Genomic DNA, 19,531 nt, shown 5'->3' with positions numbered 1-19,531 from the left:
TGTCTGATGCGACCACCGCCCCAAAACAAAAACCCTCAAAAAAAAAAAAAAAAAAAAAAAGAAAAGAAAAAGAGTCCACAGAGAAGGGGATGAGAGGATGACAATGAACAGAGTGTCCCTGCAAACACTGAGCCAGCATCCTACTAACATCCAGATATAAAACCATTTAACTACGTACTGAAACCCAAGCTGGAGGATCCCATATGTGCCTGTGATTACTTGCTTCATTGGCCTCAGGGGAATCAGTGCTCCATGTTAAAAGTCCACAGTTTCAGGCAAGAAAGCGTCCAGTCCATAAGCCAACAGGAATGACAGAGGTTCCCAGGCAAAGAATATTTAGTAACAGAAAATTCAAATACAAACTAAAGGTAACCAAGCAATTTATCCCGTTTTAGGGGATATCTGGTATTTTTCATCGCAAAAAGAACACGTTGTGTCCTCGGCTTAAGTGATTTGTTGAACACAGGCATTTTTCATAAGAAGTAAGCTTAACGGGGAGAGTCACATCTTTCCGCAAATTAATTTCACTCCTAACTGTCTCCTAGGAAATGAAAGGTTATAATGAGGAGCATGCTGATTAGTTGTTCTTTATGGTTTCCAGAGACCAGACAAGAGAAAATGGGCACCAACCAATGGGCCATATGGACAGAGCCCTTCTTCACTGCCACGGAATGAAACACCAGCCTGGGTTGCCATGGAGCCCTGTTCATCTAGACTCCCAAGAAGAAAAGAGTCAGCAATCACATTTGGATGGTGGTGTTCTTCATTTGTGCGCAAGCAGGAAATGGGCTGAAGATAATTTTTAAGAATCCAGTCTTCTCCAGGATGTGACCAGATGGAGGGCGCTTAGGACCCTCAAACTACAAGGCTTCTTTTCAGATCCTAGACAGTACATCTGCATTCTCAGATGGAACATTCTTAGTGATTTTGGGGGGCACCCTACCTTCAATGCACAGACCTGAATCTTTAGGTTGGCAGAAGTGATTGCTAGCATGGGAGCTTATGGGTGGATAAGGCCTACCTCTAAACTCTTCCACTCATCCTACCTCAAGCCTTTCCACAGCCTGGCCTGCTGTGTGAACTAAAATCCTGCCCTGCTGAAATTTACACACCCCATAGCAAGTGAGGAATGACTGGGAAAGGAGGAAGGAAATGCTATCATTCATTTACCCATTCTTTCGTTCATTGTTTTACAACAATCAAGACTTCAATAATCATCTATAATCTGACTTACTTTCATCATGGAAATCAGAAGATAGGATGCAGCACAGATAAGTTTTGATAGAGTGGGAAAACCCAGGGTGTGTGGAAATTCTCACGGTAGCTCTTCAGAAGAAGAGAGTGTGGGAGTGAGGAGATGTCTTGGGAAACCTGGACTTGCAGAAAATCCCTGAGTCCCTGGGACAGTGGCAGGGGAGGGTTGTAGAGGATCTAAAGAGGAATAAGGCCAGACTCACTTTACCAATCTGTCAGCTTTGTCAAGTTCTGAGATGCTCAGAGAAGATTCAGTAAATGAAAACTTCCTATGTGATGACTTCATGAAGTCAACAGATGGTTCATTCAATTCATTGGCTCAAAAACACCACTCAACTGGGTCTTCAGTCTGGCCAATCTTAACTCCAGGGAGTAGGATATAGATAGAATAATGTTGCACAAAGTAATACTTTCATAAAGCTGTCCTTGAAGGGTTGAACTAATCAAGGCTTTCCAATTTTTTATTGGGGGGGGAGACTAGGATATGAGAATATACCATGTTCCAATATGATTTAACCCTAAATGTATGCCCAAGGGTGACAAGTTAATTTAAGCAGTAAAGTCTTATACAGAGAAAGAGGTGGGAGTTCTCCAATTTCTAGGTCTGGTAAAAGATCTAAAGCATATCTGGGGACCAGCAGTTAGCGTAATGGCTATGTCACTGGACTCCTACATAGTCGACCACAGTTCGAGTCCCAGACCCGGTGGCTTAAACTCACGCCAGGCACGTGTGCGTGCATGCCCAAGATCCCGAGAGGAGAATGGAGAAGGGACTGCAGTGTGGCCATCCCCCTAGGGGGTGATTTCTCACTTTTTATCTCTCTGTCTCTCTCTGTATTTCTGGCGAGCGCATGTGCCCTATAGCGAAAACCTCTCCAAAAAAAGAAAAAAAAATAAAATAAAAATAAAGTATGTCTGGATTCTTCAGGTTGTCATGTTATGGTCATTTCTAAAATATAGGAAATCTTGTACCGAAAAAGCAGCAGATGAAGCCTGTTGATGTATCTAGAAATTCCACATGACATACACTCACATCAAACCAGATGTGATCAACAAATGCACACCCAGTCTAGGCGACAGAGAGAGGGAGCCAACTATAAAAACTGGAGCTGGCCTGGGGTGACAGCCTCTTTGGTCCCAATGTTCTGTTCGCCATGCAAAATGGGCTTTTCTTCAGTTGCTTCAGCTCCAGAGGGCCCAGGCTCAAATATGGCCAAGATGAAAGAAGATTGTTAAATATCCTAACATGCCAGGTGCTACCAACTCAATCTTGATTAATATGTCATGTTTTGAATCTTTAGTTAAAAATAAAACAAATGTGGGGATCAAGAAGTTCTTCTTTTCCCTAACACAATTAAGGCTTATTGTTATTTTCTTCTGTCACCATCCAGTGCAGTGGGGTGGAAAATTCACTCCAGGCAGTCATTTAGGGACCCAGGCTCCTTTCATGTTGTGGTAAAAGGAATTCTCTTTTTGAGTTGGGACTATGTCTATTCAAATGTATGGAAAACTGCAATGTGATCACAGGACCAAACATGAAGGCAGATTTTGGTTTGGTCATAGTCTTATGAGGCCCAGGTGGTAATTATTAAATTCTGGATTTCCTGGGGACAGAACAGAAGGAACCTAGCACCAAGCCAAGCAGACAGAAGGTACTCAGTGACTGCTAAATGAAGGCAAAAAAGAGTGGATTCCAGTGCTCCAAGGAAGCTCTACGTGTCATGAGTTCTTTGTTTAATTTGCCAGCGGATGTGTGTGCTCACTGGGGAGAGAGAAGGAAAGAGAGACAGCATCTCCCGTGGGAAATCGTCACACCATCAGCCCTTCCCCTCCATTTCTCCCTCCCATTGGGATTTTGAGCACGTTTGCACACGTTCCCTGGCATGTTTTTCAAGAGGTGCTTGCAGAGCCTCAGCTTGTGGGCAGAGCACAGTGCCTGGCATCCAGAGAAGATGTGGTTATGTCTACGCAGGAAGACTTCCAGCCTCGCTTATGGATCTTGCTAACCCGTCCCACTGTTGGCTCACTCTGTGCCCCTTCCCTCAAGCTTCTGTGACTGACTCCAGTCCCATACTCTATAATCTAAAGAGGCTTTGTGACTCTAGGCCAACAGGCTTTTCTATTCCAAATATTCGGAACCGTGTCGAACAAAGGCTTTTCCTCCAGGTCTCAGGGTGGCATCTATGTCTTGATTTTAGCATCCACCACAGAGTTGGGTTAAGACTGATTGGTGTTTTCGTTCTGTAGATGTGTCCTTAGTCTTTTCCTCCCAATGCTAGTGCTGTTAAGATACAAGCCTACAACTCTGTAATCACTGGGCTTCTCTGTGTCTCAAGGCACCACCTCTTCAGGGCCTTGAACTGGGTGGGGGGTGGGGAGAGTCCTTAAAAAGTTCATGGAAAATGAGTATTTTAAAGTGAAATGTGGATAGATTGTGAGATTTTTCTGCACTAAATTAACTCGTACTTTAATCTCATTTTTTCATAAACTCTTCGATGGCCCTTTGAACACATCGCAGCCCCTCGATACAGGATCACAGAGCTGATTGCAAATCTCTTTACATAGTTTGAAGACTCAGAGGGAAGGAGGTTTATAATCCTAAATTTAGTTCATTTCTTCTCATTTAACAGATTTTGCTCACAGCTTAGCTTCTCCTTCTTCAGAGATCTGAGAATTTGGGGTACGGTGGGTGGGGTGGGGGCGTTCTCCACAGCTGCTGAGCTCAGAGAGGAAAAAGGTAGGTGGGATGGTTCTTACCGCTACACAAAGCAGCATGGGTCCCCGGATGATCCACCAGATTTTCTTATTCGCATTTGTTGCCCAGCATCTAAGGACAAACAGCAGACAGGAGGAGACTTAAAAGCTGTGACCAGGTTGAATGTCAAAGTCTCGCCCTGTGGGAAAAGGAGGCTGCACACAAATCGTACCTTCCAGCAGGCATTGCCCTGAGGGGTGGGATGGGGGAAGAGAAGACTGAAGTCCCTTCTTTTCGTGGTGGTACTATTGGCTTTCCTCACCACTAGCTTGCTCTTCAACGATACCCTTCACGCTCTTCTCCACATTTATGAAACACAAATCCTGAATTATATAGGTGTGTGTATGTTTCGTGTGTGTGTGTGTGTGTGTGTGGGGAGGGGGTAGGTAGGTGGAAGAAAAAAAAATGTGATCACGTAATACATCATTCAGCTACAAACTTCAATCATGTTGTTGAGATTCAGTCCCTAAAAAGTCAAAAGATGAGAACTAACTTGTATTTTTTTTTTCACTAGTCTCATAATATTCAATGAGTCCCATATGGATGTACATTTAGGATTTTGTTTATTTGTTTTTTTTTTCTTTTTCTTTTTTGAGAGAGCTTTTTGCTATAGGCCATGTGTGCTCCCTAAAGAGACAGAGAGTGAGAAGTCACCCCCCAGTGGGGATGCCATGCTGCAATTTCTTCTCCTACATTCTCCTCTTAGTGTTTTGGGCATGCACGCACATATGCCTGGCGTAAGTTTCAAGCCTCCAGGTCCAGGACTCAAACCTTGACTGACTACATAGGAGTCCAGTTCCTTAACCACTATGCCACCTGCTACCACCCCCATTTGTTTTTGCCTTTATTGTTTTATTGTGAGAGGTCATGTACACTTGCAAGAGAGAGACAGAGAGACAGGGAAAGGGGGAGGGAGAAAGCACCCTACAGTGAGGTGTGGTCATGCCACAATCCCTTCTCCTCTAAGTCTCCATCTTGTCGGGATTCTGGGCACACATGCACACATGCCCAACATGTTTTTCAAGCCACGGGGACTAAGACACAGAGTGGTAACCCATGAAGGATCCAGCTCCCTTAACCACTCGGCCACAGGGTCAGTCCACTTTTGTCTATTGGTTTTTGCTTTTTCTCACTGTGGACAATGGGGCAATGCCATGTCTGTGCTTATGTCCTTACATACCAGGGCCACATCTAAACTACACAGCACCTTTGGGCTAATTTGCATGTGTAACTAGATTAATAAACTAACTACTATAAGATCTTTATTTTACCTACATTTCCAAGTATATAAAGATACTTCAAGAATTTTATGGAAAAGGGAATTAAAGTAGGAGTTTATTTTAGTGTGAAAACTTTTGAAATCCTTGCAGTTTCTCGTAATACTCATTTCCATGAACTTTTTGAAGCCCTCCATTGACTTGATGGCCACCATGAGAGGAAGAGGATGGACATTCTCTTTGGGGAAACTATGAAAGTTCATATATTGTGGCAGATCTGGGAGTTACTCTTAGGGAAGAATAATCCCAGGTGAATTACCTACCCGGTGTTCTCCAGGTGTGCACGAGCGAAACCCCAGGGAACAACGAATAGCACAGGGAAGGCTAGGGAGAAAACACAGGATGTGTACTTAGGAGCTGGCTGGTCAAACCTGCCTGCTTCCCACCCCAGCCTGATGCACCCAATCACAGCTGGTTAAAACTTGCAAGAACCCACATCCCACCGAATCATGGGCTATGGGAAACAGGGAGTCCTAGGGAGGCACAGAACTCAACCGTTGTTTTACTATCTGACAAGCCAGAACCCAGAAAGGAATGGAACTCGTCATTTGTCTCAAAGGAGCTTAGAGTAAATACAAGGACATTGACCAAAGCTTCCTGAATTGCAGGCCCAGGTTATTTCCTCTGGATCCTACAGCATCCACATTTCCCAATTGTTTTTATACAGTTAAGGGCTCCAGATCTAGATATTCTTGGTCATTATTATTGTTTTCCATCAAAAAACCTCATCTTGAAGTCTTTGTATTATGGACTGAATAATTTACATCTTTCCAAAATTCATATGTTCAATCCCTACCCCCACTGTGATGGTATTTAGAGATGGGGGCATTGGGAGCTAATGACATTTAGATGAAGTCATGATTACAGGATCTTCATGACAAGATTGGTGCCTTTATAAAAAGAGACCAGAGAGACTGCTTTTTCTCTCTCTTTACTATGTAAGAAGACAGCAAAAATGTAACCATTAGCAAGCCAGGAAGAGAGGCCACAGCAGAACCAAACCATGCTGGACTTCTCAGCCTCCAGAATCATGAGAAATCAATGCCTGTTGTTTAAGTCACACAGATATTTCGTTATGGCATCCCCAGATCCAGACAGGTGAGGACAGAGTGGAGGAATGTTATTCAATTCCACCAAAGACCTTCCCAGTTTTTGACCACGTGTATTGGGCCCACAGCAGGTATACATACATGTGCAAACACACACACACACACACACACACAATTTTTCATCAATGCTTTTGTCATTGAGGAATGATCAGTCCCAAAAGCCACCCTTCAAGTGGGTTTCTAACTCCAACCAAAGGTGCCCTCAGGCTCCCACATTCTGATGAGTCCCCAGGAAAGGAGGCTGAGGTTTAGGTCACTCACCCCAACCCAACAGCAAGTATTTGGGCCACAGATGCCTTTCAGGAAACACGGTGGGCTCCAGCAGCGCATGGAGGTAAAGGCCTTCGACCAGCAGCCATAAGTGATTGGCACCCACAAAGTAGTGCAGGAGAATCTGGACAGAGCGGCAGGAGGTGGACATCTGCAGGGGACAGGACACAGGAGGGTCAGTCCATACTTTCCCAGAAACTGGGCTGCAAGTGACCAAAAAGGGCCTCCTCAGGACCCTTCTTTGCTCTGCTCTCTCCTAGCCCCTTACTATCTCAGAAAGAGTAACAGTGGTAAGGTTTACATAGATTTTAAAACCAGCCTCTTTCTCTGCATTCTAGATACTTTTAGTCAAACAAACCCAGAGAGAATTTATCATCATCAGTTGTTCTAATAAAAATACTAAATGAAAAAAATATACTAAATGATATTTCTTTCTTTTTCTTTTTTTTAGAGAGAGAGATTTTAGCTATGGGCACATGCGCTTGCCAGAGAGACAGAGGGAGACAGAGAGACAGAAAGTGAGAAATCACCCTTGGGGGGATGGACATGTCACAATCCCCTCTCCTCAATTCTCCTCTTGAGATTTTGGGCACTCACATACATGCACCCTGCGTGAGTTTCAATCCACTAGGTCCAAGACTTGAACTGCAGTCGACTACTTGGGAGTCCAGCAACATAACCATTATGCCATCTGCTGGTCCCAATGATAAATACATATTTTTAATAAAGAATTATTTATTTAATTTTATTTATTAATTCATTTATTTTCCCTTGACCAGAGAAAGACAGACACAGAGAGAAGGAAAATGAGAAAGCAAGCTACCAAGTCTGGGACTTGAACTGTGGTTGGCCATGTGGGAGTGTCCAGCATCTTAACCACCACACCACCTGCTGGCTCCCCAATGATATATTCTTGAACTTCAGATTAATTAAGTTAGAAACCTATAACTTAAAAAAAACTTCATATGATTGGAAATAGACTCCTAAGTAGCCCAAGGATCAAGGAAGAAATTGTAGCAGGAATTAAAAATCATCTCTGAGCTGAATATAAAGAAAATACTGCCTTTGAAAACTTGTACTATGCAGCTAATACCAAACCTAGAATAAAACACATAGCCTTAAAGACATTAATTTCAAAAGACAAAAGCTAAAAATCAATTACTTTAAGCATCATGTCAAAAATGTTAGAAAAAGAATAGCAAATTAAGACCCAAGAAAGTACATGGAAGGAAATAATAAAGATAAAAAGGCAGAAACAAATGAAATAGATAATATAAAATAAAGCAGATAAACAATGACAAAACTTTGTTCTTTGAAAAGTCCAATGGAATTGAGAAACTTCTGGCAAGCATCATCCAAGAGTGAAAAAAGCAAGTACAGACACAAATAATCAATATCAGGGATGAAACGAGAACACTATTACAGATCCAACAGACCTTAAAATGACTTGAAGAGAATATTATGAATAATACCATGACACTAAATGTGTAAAGTTAGATGAAATAGACAAATTCTTAGAAAAACTCATTACTACAACTGACATCAGAAGAAATAGAAAATTCAAATAATTACTCATAGTTAATCTACTGTTTAAAACCTTTCAATAAAGCAAGCTCTGGTTCTAAATGGGTTCTGCAGTAAATTTATGAACCTATTGAAGAAGAAATAATACCCTTTATAAGTGTCTTCCAGGTGGGGTCAGCAGTGGCCCAGTAATACCACTACTGGACTCACATGGGAAAGGTCCTAGGTTCATATCCTGTGACCTCCCTGAGCACACCAGCTGCAGGTGTGTATGCCCATGAGACAGGGTTGATTCCAGTGCAGACTCTTGTAAGGTGTATCTGTTTGTCTCTGTTTTTCTTAGGGAAGAAATAAGCTTTAAAAAATTTTCTTGCAGGGACCAGCAGTTAGTATAATGGCTATGTCGTTGGACTCCCATCTAGTCGACCCCAGTTCGCATCCCAGACCCGGTGGCTTAAAACTCACGCCGGGCACATGTGAGGGCATGCCCAAGACCCTGAGAGGAGAATGGAGGAGAAGGGATTGTGGTGTGGCCATCCCCCCTGGGGAGTGATTTCTCGCTGTCTCTCTCTGTCTGTCTGGCGAGCGCACGCACCCTATAGCAAAAACCTCTCCAAAAAAAATTTTTTTTTTCTTGCAGAGAATAGTGAAAGAGAGAAGTTCCAGTTTAAGAAGTCAATATAAACTTGATACTCAAACTTGACTTGACAAGAAAAAAGTTACACGCCAATTTCTCTAACATTGTCCATGAGGAAATGTTAAACAAATCATAAGACTAGCCAGCTGAATATAGCAATATAGGAGAAAGAATAATATATCAGTATAAATATATATGATATGATATAAATAATAAATAATATATCAATACATAAATAGTTGGTTTTACTCCAGGAAAGCAAGGTTAGTTTAACAGATTACTGTATTATTAGCATGATAAAGTAAAAGCATTTCAATGAATGTAAATTTCAATGTAGAACAGCTTTGTTGTTAAAAAAAAAAAAACAGTATTAGTTAAAAAGACAGATCTGACTTAATTTTTTCATTTCTAGATAGAGAAATTTCATACAGAAGACATGGTAAGCCCTTCTGCCTCTGGTTTCTTTACCTGGCCCACTCCTGGGAATTTTTCATTTGGTTATTTATTTTTTATTTATTCTTAATTTCTTTTTGCCATATGCTGCCTCCCTAACTAGAAAGTTTTTGAAAGTCTTTGAAAAGTTTTTATCTCCCGCTTCCCTCGCCAAGCCCCTCCCTAACCCACTGTTTTTCCCCACTGACCCATCTGGTGGGAGGACCAATTAATGGTGGGGAAGGGGATTACCTCTGACAGGTAGGACATCCACCCATTCTCGTTGTCAGGCCTCTTGGAGTAAGAGTTGTAGAAGACAACATCCTTCACCAGGACAGCCAGGGCTCTCAGGATGAAAGAAGCAAACAAGTTCATGTGGATGTAGTTGCGTGTGCAGTGGAGTTTTCTGTGCAAGGAGAAAACCAAGCACCTTCTTTCAGTAAAGAATAGCTTGAGCTGACAGGTGTAGGCCTGTGTATCTATTACTAAAGACAGAGGTTTAGAGAATAGGCTCCAGACCTGGCCTGCTGGCTTATGCGCTCTTCCTTCTCTGTGCATCATTTTCCTCATCTGTAATGTGGGAATAATAATAGCTATCACCAGGACCAGCAGATGGCCTAATGGCTACGTTGTTGGACTCCCATGTAGTTGACTGCAGTTCGAGTCCCAGACCCAGTGGCTTAAACTCACGCTGAGTGAGTGTGCATGCATGCCCAAGATCCCAAGAGGAGAATGGAGAAGGGACTGCGGCGTGGCCATCCCCCTTGGGGAGGGGGGTGATTTCTCGCTTTCTGTCTCTCTGTGTCTCTCTGTCTTTCTGGCAAGCGCACATGCCCTATAGCAAAAGCCTCTCCAATAATAATAATAATAATAACAATAGCTACCACCTAGATAACATGTTCAACGTTCTGGGTCAGATTCCAAGCCATCTTCATGTGCATGTATGTTACCCTTCCTCCTCCTTTTAGAGTAGGAGGCACTATTACTGCCCTGATTTTATACATGGGGTACTTAGAGCAGAAGGTTAAGTCACCTCTCCGAAATCCCTGAGCAGGAAGTGGTAAGGCTGAGATTCAGATGCAGAAACTCTGAGAGCTCTCCAGGGCTCTTTTGCCTCTGAGAACAAAAGCACTTACCTCAAAGGGCTGTATGAGAATTAAATCAATTAATGCATGTAATAAGTGCCCTGAAAATGTCTGCTGCCATTACTTGTTCCAGCCCATCCCGAGCCTCCTGCAGGCTCTTTGTCATACTGGCTGATGGGAAACTGAGCATCTCTGGCCTTTCTAACCAAAGAACTCTTTTCTCCGACTGTACTTTCTAGATAGGGCAGTCCTACCTTGCTCTAGAGCTGTTATTGCTATTTTAATTTCCAAACAAGAACTTGAGGCAGGCCCTTGTGCTTTATGATTTATGCATCCTTCTCAGTCACTAAACTGGGGGCTATTTAAGGGCAAGAACTGGATACTGCTCTTCCAAGAGCCTGAGACACACAAAGCCATGTGGGCAACCCAGTCCCAGGGAAAGTTACTTCCCGCAGAACTGGGAAGGTAGTTACTTTCTGCGGGTTTGGCTCTGGGACTTTGGGTAGGTGAGTGGAGGAAGGTCATGGATAGTGAGTGGACCCAAACTATGGAATTCGTCCAATGGAGGAGGCCGTCAGCTCTGCTCCAGAGGATATAAAACATCTTGGGACTGAGAGGTCAAATTCAGCCAAACCTGGGGTTAATAAAGCCCATGTGGGCAGCTGCTCTGGGACTAGTGTCCAGGTCTCTTACATCGTTGAATGTGCACCTGCCACCTTGTATCCACTATGTTCCCGAATGAGCCAAGCCTGAGAGACAGCCTTGGAGGTCTTCCTAGTGGGTCCATAAGTATCTCACTTGGGGGATTTCAAAAACATGGTGTGGTGAAATGCACAGGACTTGGATTCTGAAAGACAGTCTATGGGAGTGAAAACGCTCAGGCCTTGGACTGGAGGTTGTGATCCTGACCCCATCACCCACCAGTTGTATGACTCTGGACCAGTTTCTTCATCTCTTCTTCTTTTGAAAAAATATTTATTTAATTTTATTTATTACTATTATTATTATTTTATTTGACCAGAGGGAGAAAGAGGAAAAGGGAGAAAGCAAGCTGCCAAGTCCAGGACTCAAACCGTGGTCAGCCATGTGGGAGTCCAGCACCTTAACCACCACGCCACCTGCTGGCAAAATGGGAGCAATAATAATGCTAACCTCCTAGGATCTGTACTAATCGTAATTCGAAATAGGATGAGATTTAAATTACTTAGGGTATGTAAAGTACTTAAGAGGAAACACTTATATAATTGATACTAATTGGAGTTCTAAGGGCCCTGGACATAAATCCCATATCTACCACTCATTTATTTACCTTGGGAACATTTCTTAATTTTTTTTTTTTAATAAAACTAATGCCTCTGATAGAGTTACGGTAAGAACAGGCTCTGGTAGTAATGAGTGTGAGTAGGGATTTAGACCAGGCCCAGAAGGTATCTAAACCAAAGAGGCAAAGACAGAGTCAGAAATCCTAGATCCAAGTCCTAGCTATACAGCCGACTGACTTTAAGGCCAGGAGCCAACTCAGTGCCTCTCACAGGAACTTTAATACCCCTTTATCCTCCTTCTTCAAAACAGGGTGGATAGACTCAAGGCTCTTTCGGGTTGTTCACGGCTCTGATCATCCATGCCATTGTTCAGCCCAGTCTTCCAGTGCCTTCTAGAGCTAGCCAATGAACAAATGGTATGATACATGCCTGAACACACATCTGCAGAAGTTCCACTTACCGAAGAAGCAAGAGGAGGGTGAGAGCCAGGAAGAGGGAGATAAGAGAGAGGGAGTATCCCACGGTGTACATCAGCTGCAAGGTCGACAGCAAAGCATAATGGTCCACCTGCACACAGAGGAAAAGCAGACATGACCGCCACACCCCCAGGCTATGCTCTGCAGCCCCAGCTCCATGACCAGGGCCACCAAGAGGCTAGGCATGAACTGAGATATGCCTTGCCCACCCCCAATATGGTTTTCTTTTGGATATTTTTGCTACAAGGCAAAGAGAGAGACAGAAATTACTCCCCAGAGGGATGGCCATGCTGCAGTCCCTTCTCCTCTGTCCTCTTCTCTTGACTTTGAACACACGCACATTCACCCAGCATGAGTTTCAAGCTTCTATATGCGGGACTAGAACTGCAGTCAATCACCTGGGAGTCCAGGCACTCTCCACTTGCTGGTCCTCCCACCAACATATTTTCAAACCTTCCCTTTCTTATCCTTGTTGAAATCCAAATCGGGTAGCTTTGATTGCTCTCTAGCACACAGAGGCCTAGGAGCCTCAACGAGCAAAAAGCCCACAGTGGATCTCACCCTGCAATTGATACAGCAAGAGTCACAATATCATAACGAAGTTGTGTCCAAGACAAGAGGGTGCCTTGGGAATGAAGATAGGCTCTTAGTTCCTAGGAGTGCTGTCCCTTGCATCTATGGGCCCTTCTCTCTGGAGGATGAGGCCAATTTATGTCTGGATGTCTTCCTCTTAGAAGAAGACCCCATGGATCAGGGGAATATATTATCTGAGCCTGATTATAAACAAAGGGTAACTTGCTGGAAAATCCATGCTATGAAGCATCGATTATCCCATGGACACTCACCTTCTCAGTCAATGCACCATGCACATCACTGTCAAGATTACGTTTCTTAATGGTTTTGTACAAGCACCCACAATAAGTACTTATTACCGGTTAAATTTTGTCTTGAGTTTCTCTGCATAACTTTTTTTTTTCAAAACGTATTTATTTTTCCCATGAGCAAATGAGAGAGAGAGAGGGAGGAAGAGAGAGAGAGGGAGAACCCCCAACAGAGTCTTCTCACTGTGATCCACTCCTAGCCTCTAGCTAGGCCTGGTTCATGGGCAAACCTGGCATACTTAGGGAGTCTCTTGGTTTGAACCCAGAACCTTCCTATGTGGGTCAGCTTTGCAGAATGTTGTGTTTCCCTGCTGTGCCACCATCTGGTCCCCACACAACTCTTTCCTCAGCTTTATTGAAGTATATTTGATGTAAGTATGTAATTTGATAAATTTTATTTTATCATCATTATCAAAGTAACGAACATTTTTATCACATCCCAGAAGTTTCTTCATGATACATGATACAAAGTTTCTTCTTTGTGATTCATCTGTCCTCACTATACTCATTACCCCATGCTCAGGCAAATTTAGTAGATGGTTTCTTTTAAGGAATTCATACAGTTTAAATAGCCTATGTAAATTATTAGAGAGAAAGGTATTCATAAAAATCTCCTTTTGTCTTTATAATGCCTCTAGGGTCAGTAGTGATGTCCAATCTCTCACTCTTATTTTTTTTTTAGATTTTTGCTTCATAAGATATGTGCATTTGCAGGAGACAGAAAGAGCAAAAAAGAGGGAAAATGAGAAATCACCTCCCAAGGGGGATGGTCACACCACAAGCTCTTCTCCATTCTTCTCTCAGGATTTTGGGCACACATGTACATGCACCTAGTGTGATTTTCAAACCATTGGTCCAGGTCCAACATGTTAACCACCCAAACACGTGCTGACCCCTTTTTTCACTCTTTTTTTTTTAATTCTCATTTTTTTTATTAATTAATTTTTCTTTTTTTAAACATTAATATGCTATGCTTCATTACAGTATACAAAATGAATTTTCTATCCAAAATGCACTGTCTGTTGGCTCAATCAAGCACATCAACATACATGTTATCAACATATAATTTTCCATTTCTTAAGTCTTGTACATTTTGCTTTTTTTTTTTTGCCATTCTTGATTCCCTACCCCTAACCCTTTGCCCTATCCAACCCTCCTCCCATTGTCTCTGGTATCCATGATTGCTTTCTATGCCTTCCCCCCCCCTCCATTGAATTGATTTGCTAATGAACTTAGTTTGTCTAAATATTTGCAATAGCAAGCACAGCTGATATTTACATACACAAGAACCCATGTCTGACTTTAGGCATAAACCTCAGTGAGTAGAATGAACATACTATAAAATAGTACCTAGCTGGGGCTATATAGCTTACTGTGGTCATCAAATACACAGTTTTTTCTTTAAATTTTGTTAACAGTTTTAGTATTTTTTTAGGGCTATATAGCTTAACTGCAGTCATCAAATAGGTATTTCTAATGCCTTTTTTTTTTTTCTTCTGAAAATTTTTTTTTTTTATTAATTTACATTCATTCCCTGAGCATCATCACAACATTCTAAATGTGGTTTCCCATCTAGAATATACTATATAGTGGCTTAATAATGCATGTTATCATCCATAATATTCCATTTCTACTTTCATATATATGTTTTTTTACCCCATGTCTAGCCCTCTGCCCTATTCCACTCTCTTATTACACTATCTCTGCTGTCTACAGTTGTCTTCAATCCCTTTTCCCCCAACATTTCGTTGGTCACACAATATCATAAGTAATCTAACTACTTTCAATAGCAAGATCAGCCGATGGTTTCAAGAAAAGCAGTTTTGAACTGGTAAGGATATTTCTTTGAAACTTAAAGCCTAGAAACAGGTTAGTATTCTGTTCAAATAGTCGGAACATGAATCTATTGATAGCTGAAGACAGGACAAAAGTCCTTAAAACCAGACAACAAAGCTTAGAAGAAAAGCAGCAATATTTTAGTCAAGTCGTAGAATACTGTTTCATCAGTTCAGTCTCATGTACTTAATCTTTCTTCTGTATCTGTTGAGGTTCGATGTTCCAGATTGAAATCTGGGATGTAATACTCAACTCCAGCTTTTGGCCCTACAATTAAGTTGCCCATTTTCTTAGTTTCTGAACTCTTATTTCTGTGTGTCTGCATTTAATTTTACTGACATAGCACTCCCTTAAGAACTTCTTGGAGATCCGGTCTGGTGCTGGTAAATTCTTTCAGGTTTTGTTTATCTGGGAAAGTTCGTGTCTTTTCTTCCCAAATGAACGATAACCTTGCTGGGTACAGAATTCTCGGTTGAAATTGCTTTTCCCTTAATACTTTGAATACATTTTCCCATTCTCTCCTCGCTCTCATTGTTTCCGATGAGAGGTCTGCCGTTAGTCTGATGGGATACCCTTTGTAGGTAACTTGCCTTTTTTCTCTTGCCAGTCTTAGTATCTTGTCTTTGTCTGTGGTTTTGGTCAATCTGGCTATAATGTGTCTTGGAGAAGATCTTCTTGGGTTGATTCTATTTGGGGTCCTCTGTATTTCTTGGGACTGAATCTTTGAGTGCCTCTCCAGGTTTGGAAAATTTTCTTGTAAGATTTCATGGAATAGATTATCAATGCCCTTATGAGTCTCTTCACCTTCTGGGATGCCTATTATCCGGATGTTTGGACGTTTGATGGTATCTAGTACTTCTCGCATATTATTCTCAAATTTTTGGGCCATTTTCTCAGTCTTCGCGGTGGATTTTTCTAGGCCAACCATTTTCTCTTCTACATTAGAGATTCTATTTTCTGTATGATCTAGTCTGCTTTTAATACTTTCAAGGGAGATTTTGACTTCTTGTATTATAGCCTTCATCTCTAACAGTTCCATCTGATTCTTTTGTAAAGTGTGAAATTCCTCTTTTAGATCTTGCATGAATTTCCTTACCTCCTGGAACTCTTCAACTCCTTTCTCCTTCCTCTTCAGCAGTTCCTTGTCTCTCTTCTCTTCCATCTCTGTTAGCTTTGCCATTATGAATGTTCTGAATTCTTTATCAGACATTTCCATGATTTCCATTGAACTGTGTGTGGATGAAGAGGAGCTATCCTTTTCCCTTGTGGGAGAGGTATTTTCCTGCTTCCCCATATTTCTTGTGCTCCTACAGTGATTTCTACTCATCTGGTGGATGGTCGGTTTCTTCCCAAACTTGGAAGTTCAATCTGAGGGTCGAAGAGTGTGCAGAAAAGGAAAACAGAGAGAGGGAAACAATACCAACAACAGCAAACAAACAAACAAACAAACAAAAACAGACAAGAAACAGAGAAAAAGAAGAGAAAAACTTTTGAATAAATCTAAAAAAAAATTAATATTCAAAAAATTTAAATAAAACTCAAAAATTAGAAATGGTTAGATCGCAGGAGCCATGGAGCTGTCTGTCTCTTGAAGAAGGCCTTTTCTGTTCCCTTCTGCCTCTCCTGGGTTGGGAGGGGGAGAGGGAATTATTAACAAGATAAAGGGCTATGAGGGGCCACACGGCCCTATAAAATGCCTCACCTTAAAAAATTCTGAAAAGCAGAAATTAAAAAAGAGAAAGAGAGAGAGGACAGAGACAGAGGTAGAGAGAGACAAAGACAGATACAGAGACAGGAGACTTGAAAGGGGTCTTCCTACCACACGAGTTTTGTATGCTGGAGGCCCAGTTATCAGTGGGGCATCTTCCTTTCTCCCAAAATGGCTAGATTGCAGGAGCCATGGAGCTGTCTCTTTTTTCACTCTTAATGTAATTCATGATCTCTCTCTCACTTTGTCTTATCTCTAATTCAATTTCTTTTTTTTTCTTTCTTTTTTTTTACAGTAGTCTTTCTAGAAGTTTATATAATTTATTGACCTTCTTAAAGAACCAAGTTTGGATTTCATTTTTTTCTATTTTTTTCTATTTTCCATTTAATTAATTATTATTCTTACATTCATGTTATTTTTATTCTGCTTACTTTGGGTTTTTATTTGTTCTTTTTATTTTCTAGTTTTTTTTTTTTTTTTTTGAGAGATTTTTGCTATAGAGAGTGTGCACTTACCAACAACACAGAGAGACAGAGAGACAGAAAGTGAGAAATCACCCCCAAGGGGGCCTGGCCATGCCACAATCACTTCTCCATTCTCCTCTCAGGATCTTGGGCATGCGTGCACATGTGCCAGTGTGAGTTTAAGCCACTGGGTCTGGGACTCGAACCATGGTCAACTTCATGAGAGTCCAGAGATATAGCCATTACACCAACTGCTGGTCCCTATTTTCTAGCTTTATATGGTAGAAGTTAGGTCATTGAATTGAGATCTTTCTACTTCTCTCATTAAAAAACATTATTTAATATAAATTTATCTCCATGACTACTTTAGCTATGTCACAACTTTTGTGATATATTTTCATATTTATATAGCTCAAAATATGTACTCATTTTTCTTATTAACTACTATTTGATTTATGGGCTATTTAGAAGTATGCTGTTAGTTTTTAATTATTTGGACATTTTCACAGATATTTTTCTGTTACTGATTTCTTGTTTAATTAATCAGTCACTGTACTTTTATATAGTTTTAAACTTTTAATTTAATTAAGATTTTGTTTATAGATGATTTTTTGGCAACTATTTCAGGTACATTTGAGAAGCATGACTATTCTATTTTTAAATAGTGTGTCTTTATGTGTTAACCAGGTCAATTTGGTTAACAGTATTGTTCATGACCAGGGTCCTGAACTCCACATGGCTGACTGCGGTTTGAGTCCCAGACCCAGAGGTTTGTTTTCACACTTTCCCCTCTCTCTGGTCAAATTAAAATGATAATAATAACAATAATAATAATAAATAAATAAAATGAAATTAAAACACAGTATTGTTCAACAAATATAATTACTGATTTTCTAACTATATTAACTCTTCTGAGAGATAGGTTGAAATCTTTACCTATAATTATGGCTATATCTATTTCTCCTTTAACTGTTACCAGTTTTTGCCTCATAAGCTTTGAGAATCTGTTATTAAATATTAATATTTAGGACTGATATGTTCTATTGATCAGTTTATTTTGTTACTATTAGAAAATGACCCTCCATATAACTAGTAGTAATATTCATTGCTCTGAAATCTATTTTGTCTGATATCAAATATAGTTGATTCTCCTTTCTTCTAATTAGTATTTGTTTGAATGGTATATCCTTTTCATCTTTTAGATTTTAACCTGTAACTTTATTTGAAAAGTTAATAACTTGAGAGAGCAAATATTTGGGTTTTGCTTTGTTTTTCTTCTGAAGCTAACCTGAAAATGTCTTTTAATTGAGGTATTTGGGTCATTTACATTTAATGTGATAATTTATCTGGCTGAGATTAAATCTACTGAGTTTCTCTCTGTCCTTTTTTCTCAAATTTGTTTATTTTCCTTGCTTCTTTTTCTGCCTTATTTTGGATTGAGCATATTTTTTATTCCATTTTTTTTCTCATTTCATGACTAATTAGTAACTATTTCATCTTTTTTTGCTTTATAGTTGTTGCTTTAGCGTTTACAGTATAGTATACATCTCTAACTTCCATACATACATCTCTATGATCAAGTAATATTTTACCACTTCATGCATGGTTTAAGAACTTTATAATTGTATATCTCCATGTCCTTTATCCTTGCCTTTTGCTACTGTTGTCATACACTTACATATGTGTGTGTGTGTGTGTGTGTGTGTTTTATATATATAACTTTAGACCCAATGATACATTGTTACTATTTTTGCTTTATCTAGTCACATATTTTAAGGATATTGTTTAAATAAGACAAAAGAATATTTACCCTCATGCCTTCCATTTCTAGTGGTCTTCATTCCTCTCTGCAGATCAAAATGTTTCTGTAGTACGTTTTTCTTCCCGTGTTAAGACTTCCTTTAACATTTCTTATAGTGGCAGTGTGGATGCAGAACTCTCTGTACAGCTTTGAAGCTTTTCCAAATCAATACCAACCACATTTATATTTAGAATTATTTTTCACAGACCTCATCACATTCCCTATAATCCTGTCAGGTCTCTGTTTTTCTTTGTCTCTTATTCTGGAAACTCAATCTCAACTTTTTGGTGCAAACCTACCAAAAAATATTTCTTGAATGCCTCTATGCTTATTGTCAAAATGGGGCACCAATTATATTACATATTAATGCTTTATTTGCATTCATCTTGTCTTTCTAGATAGACTACAAATGTCTTGAAAGTAATGAAGTATTTCATATTTGTACACACAGAGAATGATTTCTTTAAAATGATGATCATGAGGCATATCAGGACTTTGCTGGCTTGTTTTAACATCATTTATTTTATTAGAGATATGAGACTATCACGTTTCATTAAATAACCTAATTGTTTGTTTTAAAATTGTTATTTCTAAAAATACGCATGTGTGTGTGTGTGTGTGGATGTTATGCTTTTTAGGAAAAAACTGGGGGAAATGTTTGTTTTTATTTGTTTGTATCTTGGTTAGGGTCTCTAAGAAGATACTGAGAGAGGTTTGGACTGTAAATAATTTACATGGAAAATGAAAAAAATAATCAGTA

At 40.3% G+C, this 19,531-nt stretch overlaps 1 protein-coding gene across 1 annotated transcript in view; it reads right to left on the bottom strand.

Moving 5' to 3' along the window:
* GLP2R (glucagon like peptide 2 receptor) overlaps nt 1-19,531 on the bottom strand; it is a 71,925-nt gene that overhangs the window by 22,467 nt on the left and 29,927 nt on the right. Inside the window, exons 5-9 of the mRNA XM_006156408.3 lie at nt 12,066-12,172; nt 9,511-9,664; nt 6,657-6,816; nt 5,550-5,610; nt 4,012-4,081 (exon numbers count right to left, since the gene is read on the bottom strand). Coding sequence (XP_006156470.1) covers nt 4,012-4,081; nt 5,550-5,610; nt 6,657-6,816; nt 9,511-9,664; nt 12,066-12,172 — 552 coding nt within the window. The remainder of the gene's footprint in view (nt 1-4,011; nt 4,082-5,549; nt 5,611-6,656; nt 6,817-9,510; nt 9,665-12,065; nt 12,173-19,531) is intronic.

The sequence above is a fragment of the Tupaia chinensis genome, unplaced genomic scaffold (genome assembly GCF_000334495.1).
Source record: "Tupaia chinensis unplaced genomic scaffold, TupChi_1.0 Scaffold000493_1, whole genome shotgun sequence".
Classification (NCBI taxonomy): Eukaryota; Metazoa; Chordata; class Mammalia; order Scandentia; family Tupaiidae; genus Tupaia; species Tupaia belangeri.
Note: the sequence above shows the minus strand (reverse complement) of the source record. Positions and strands in the feature narration are given on the sequence as shown.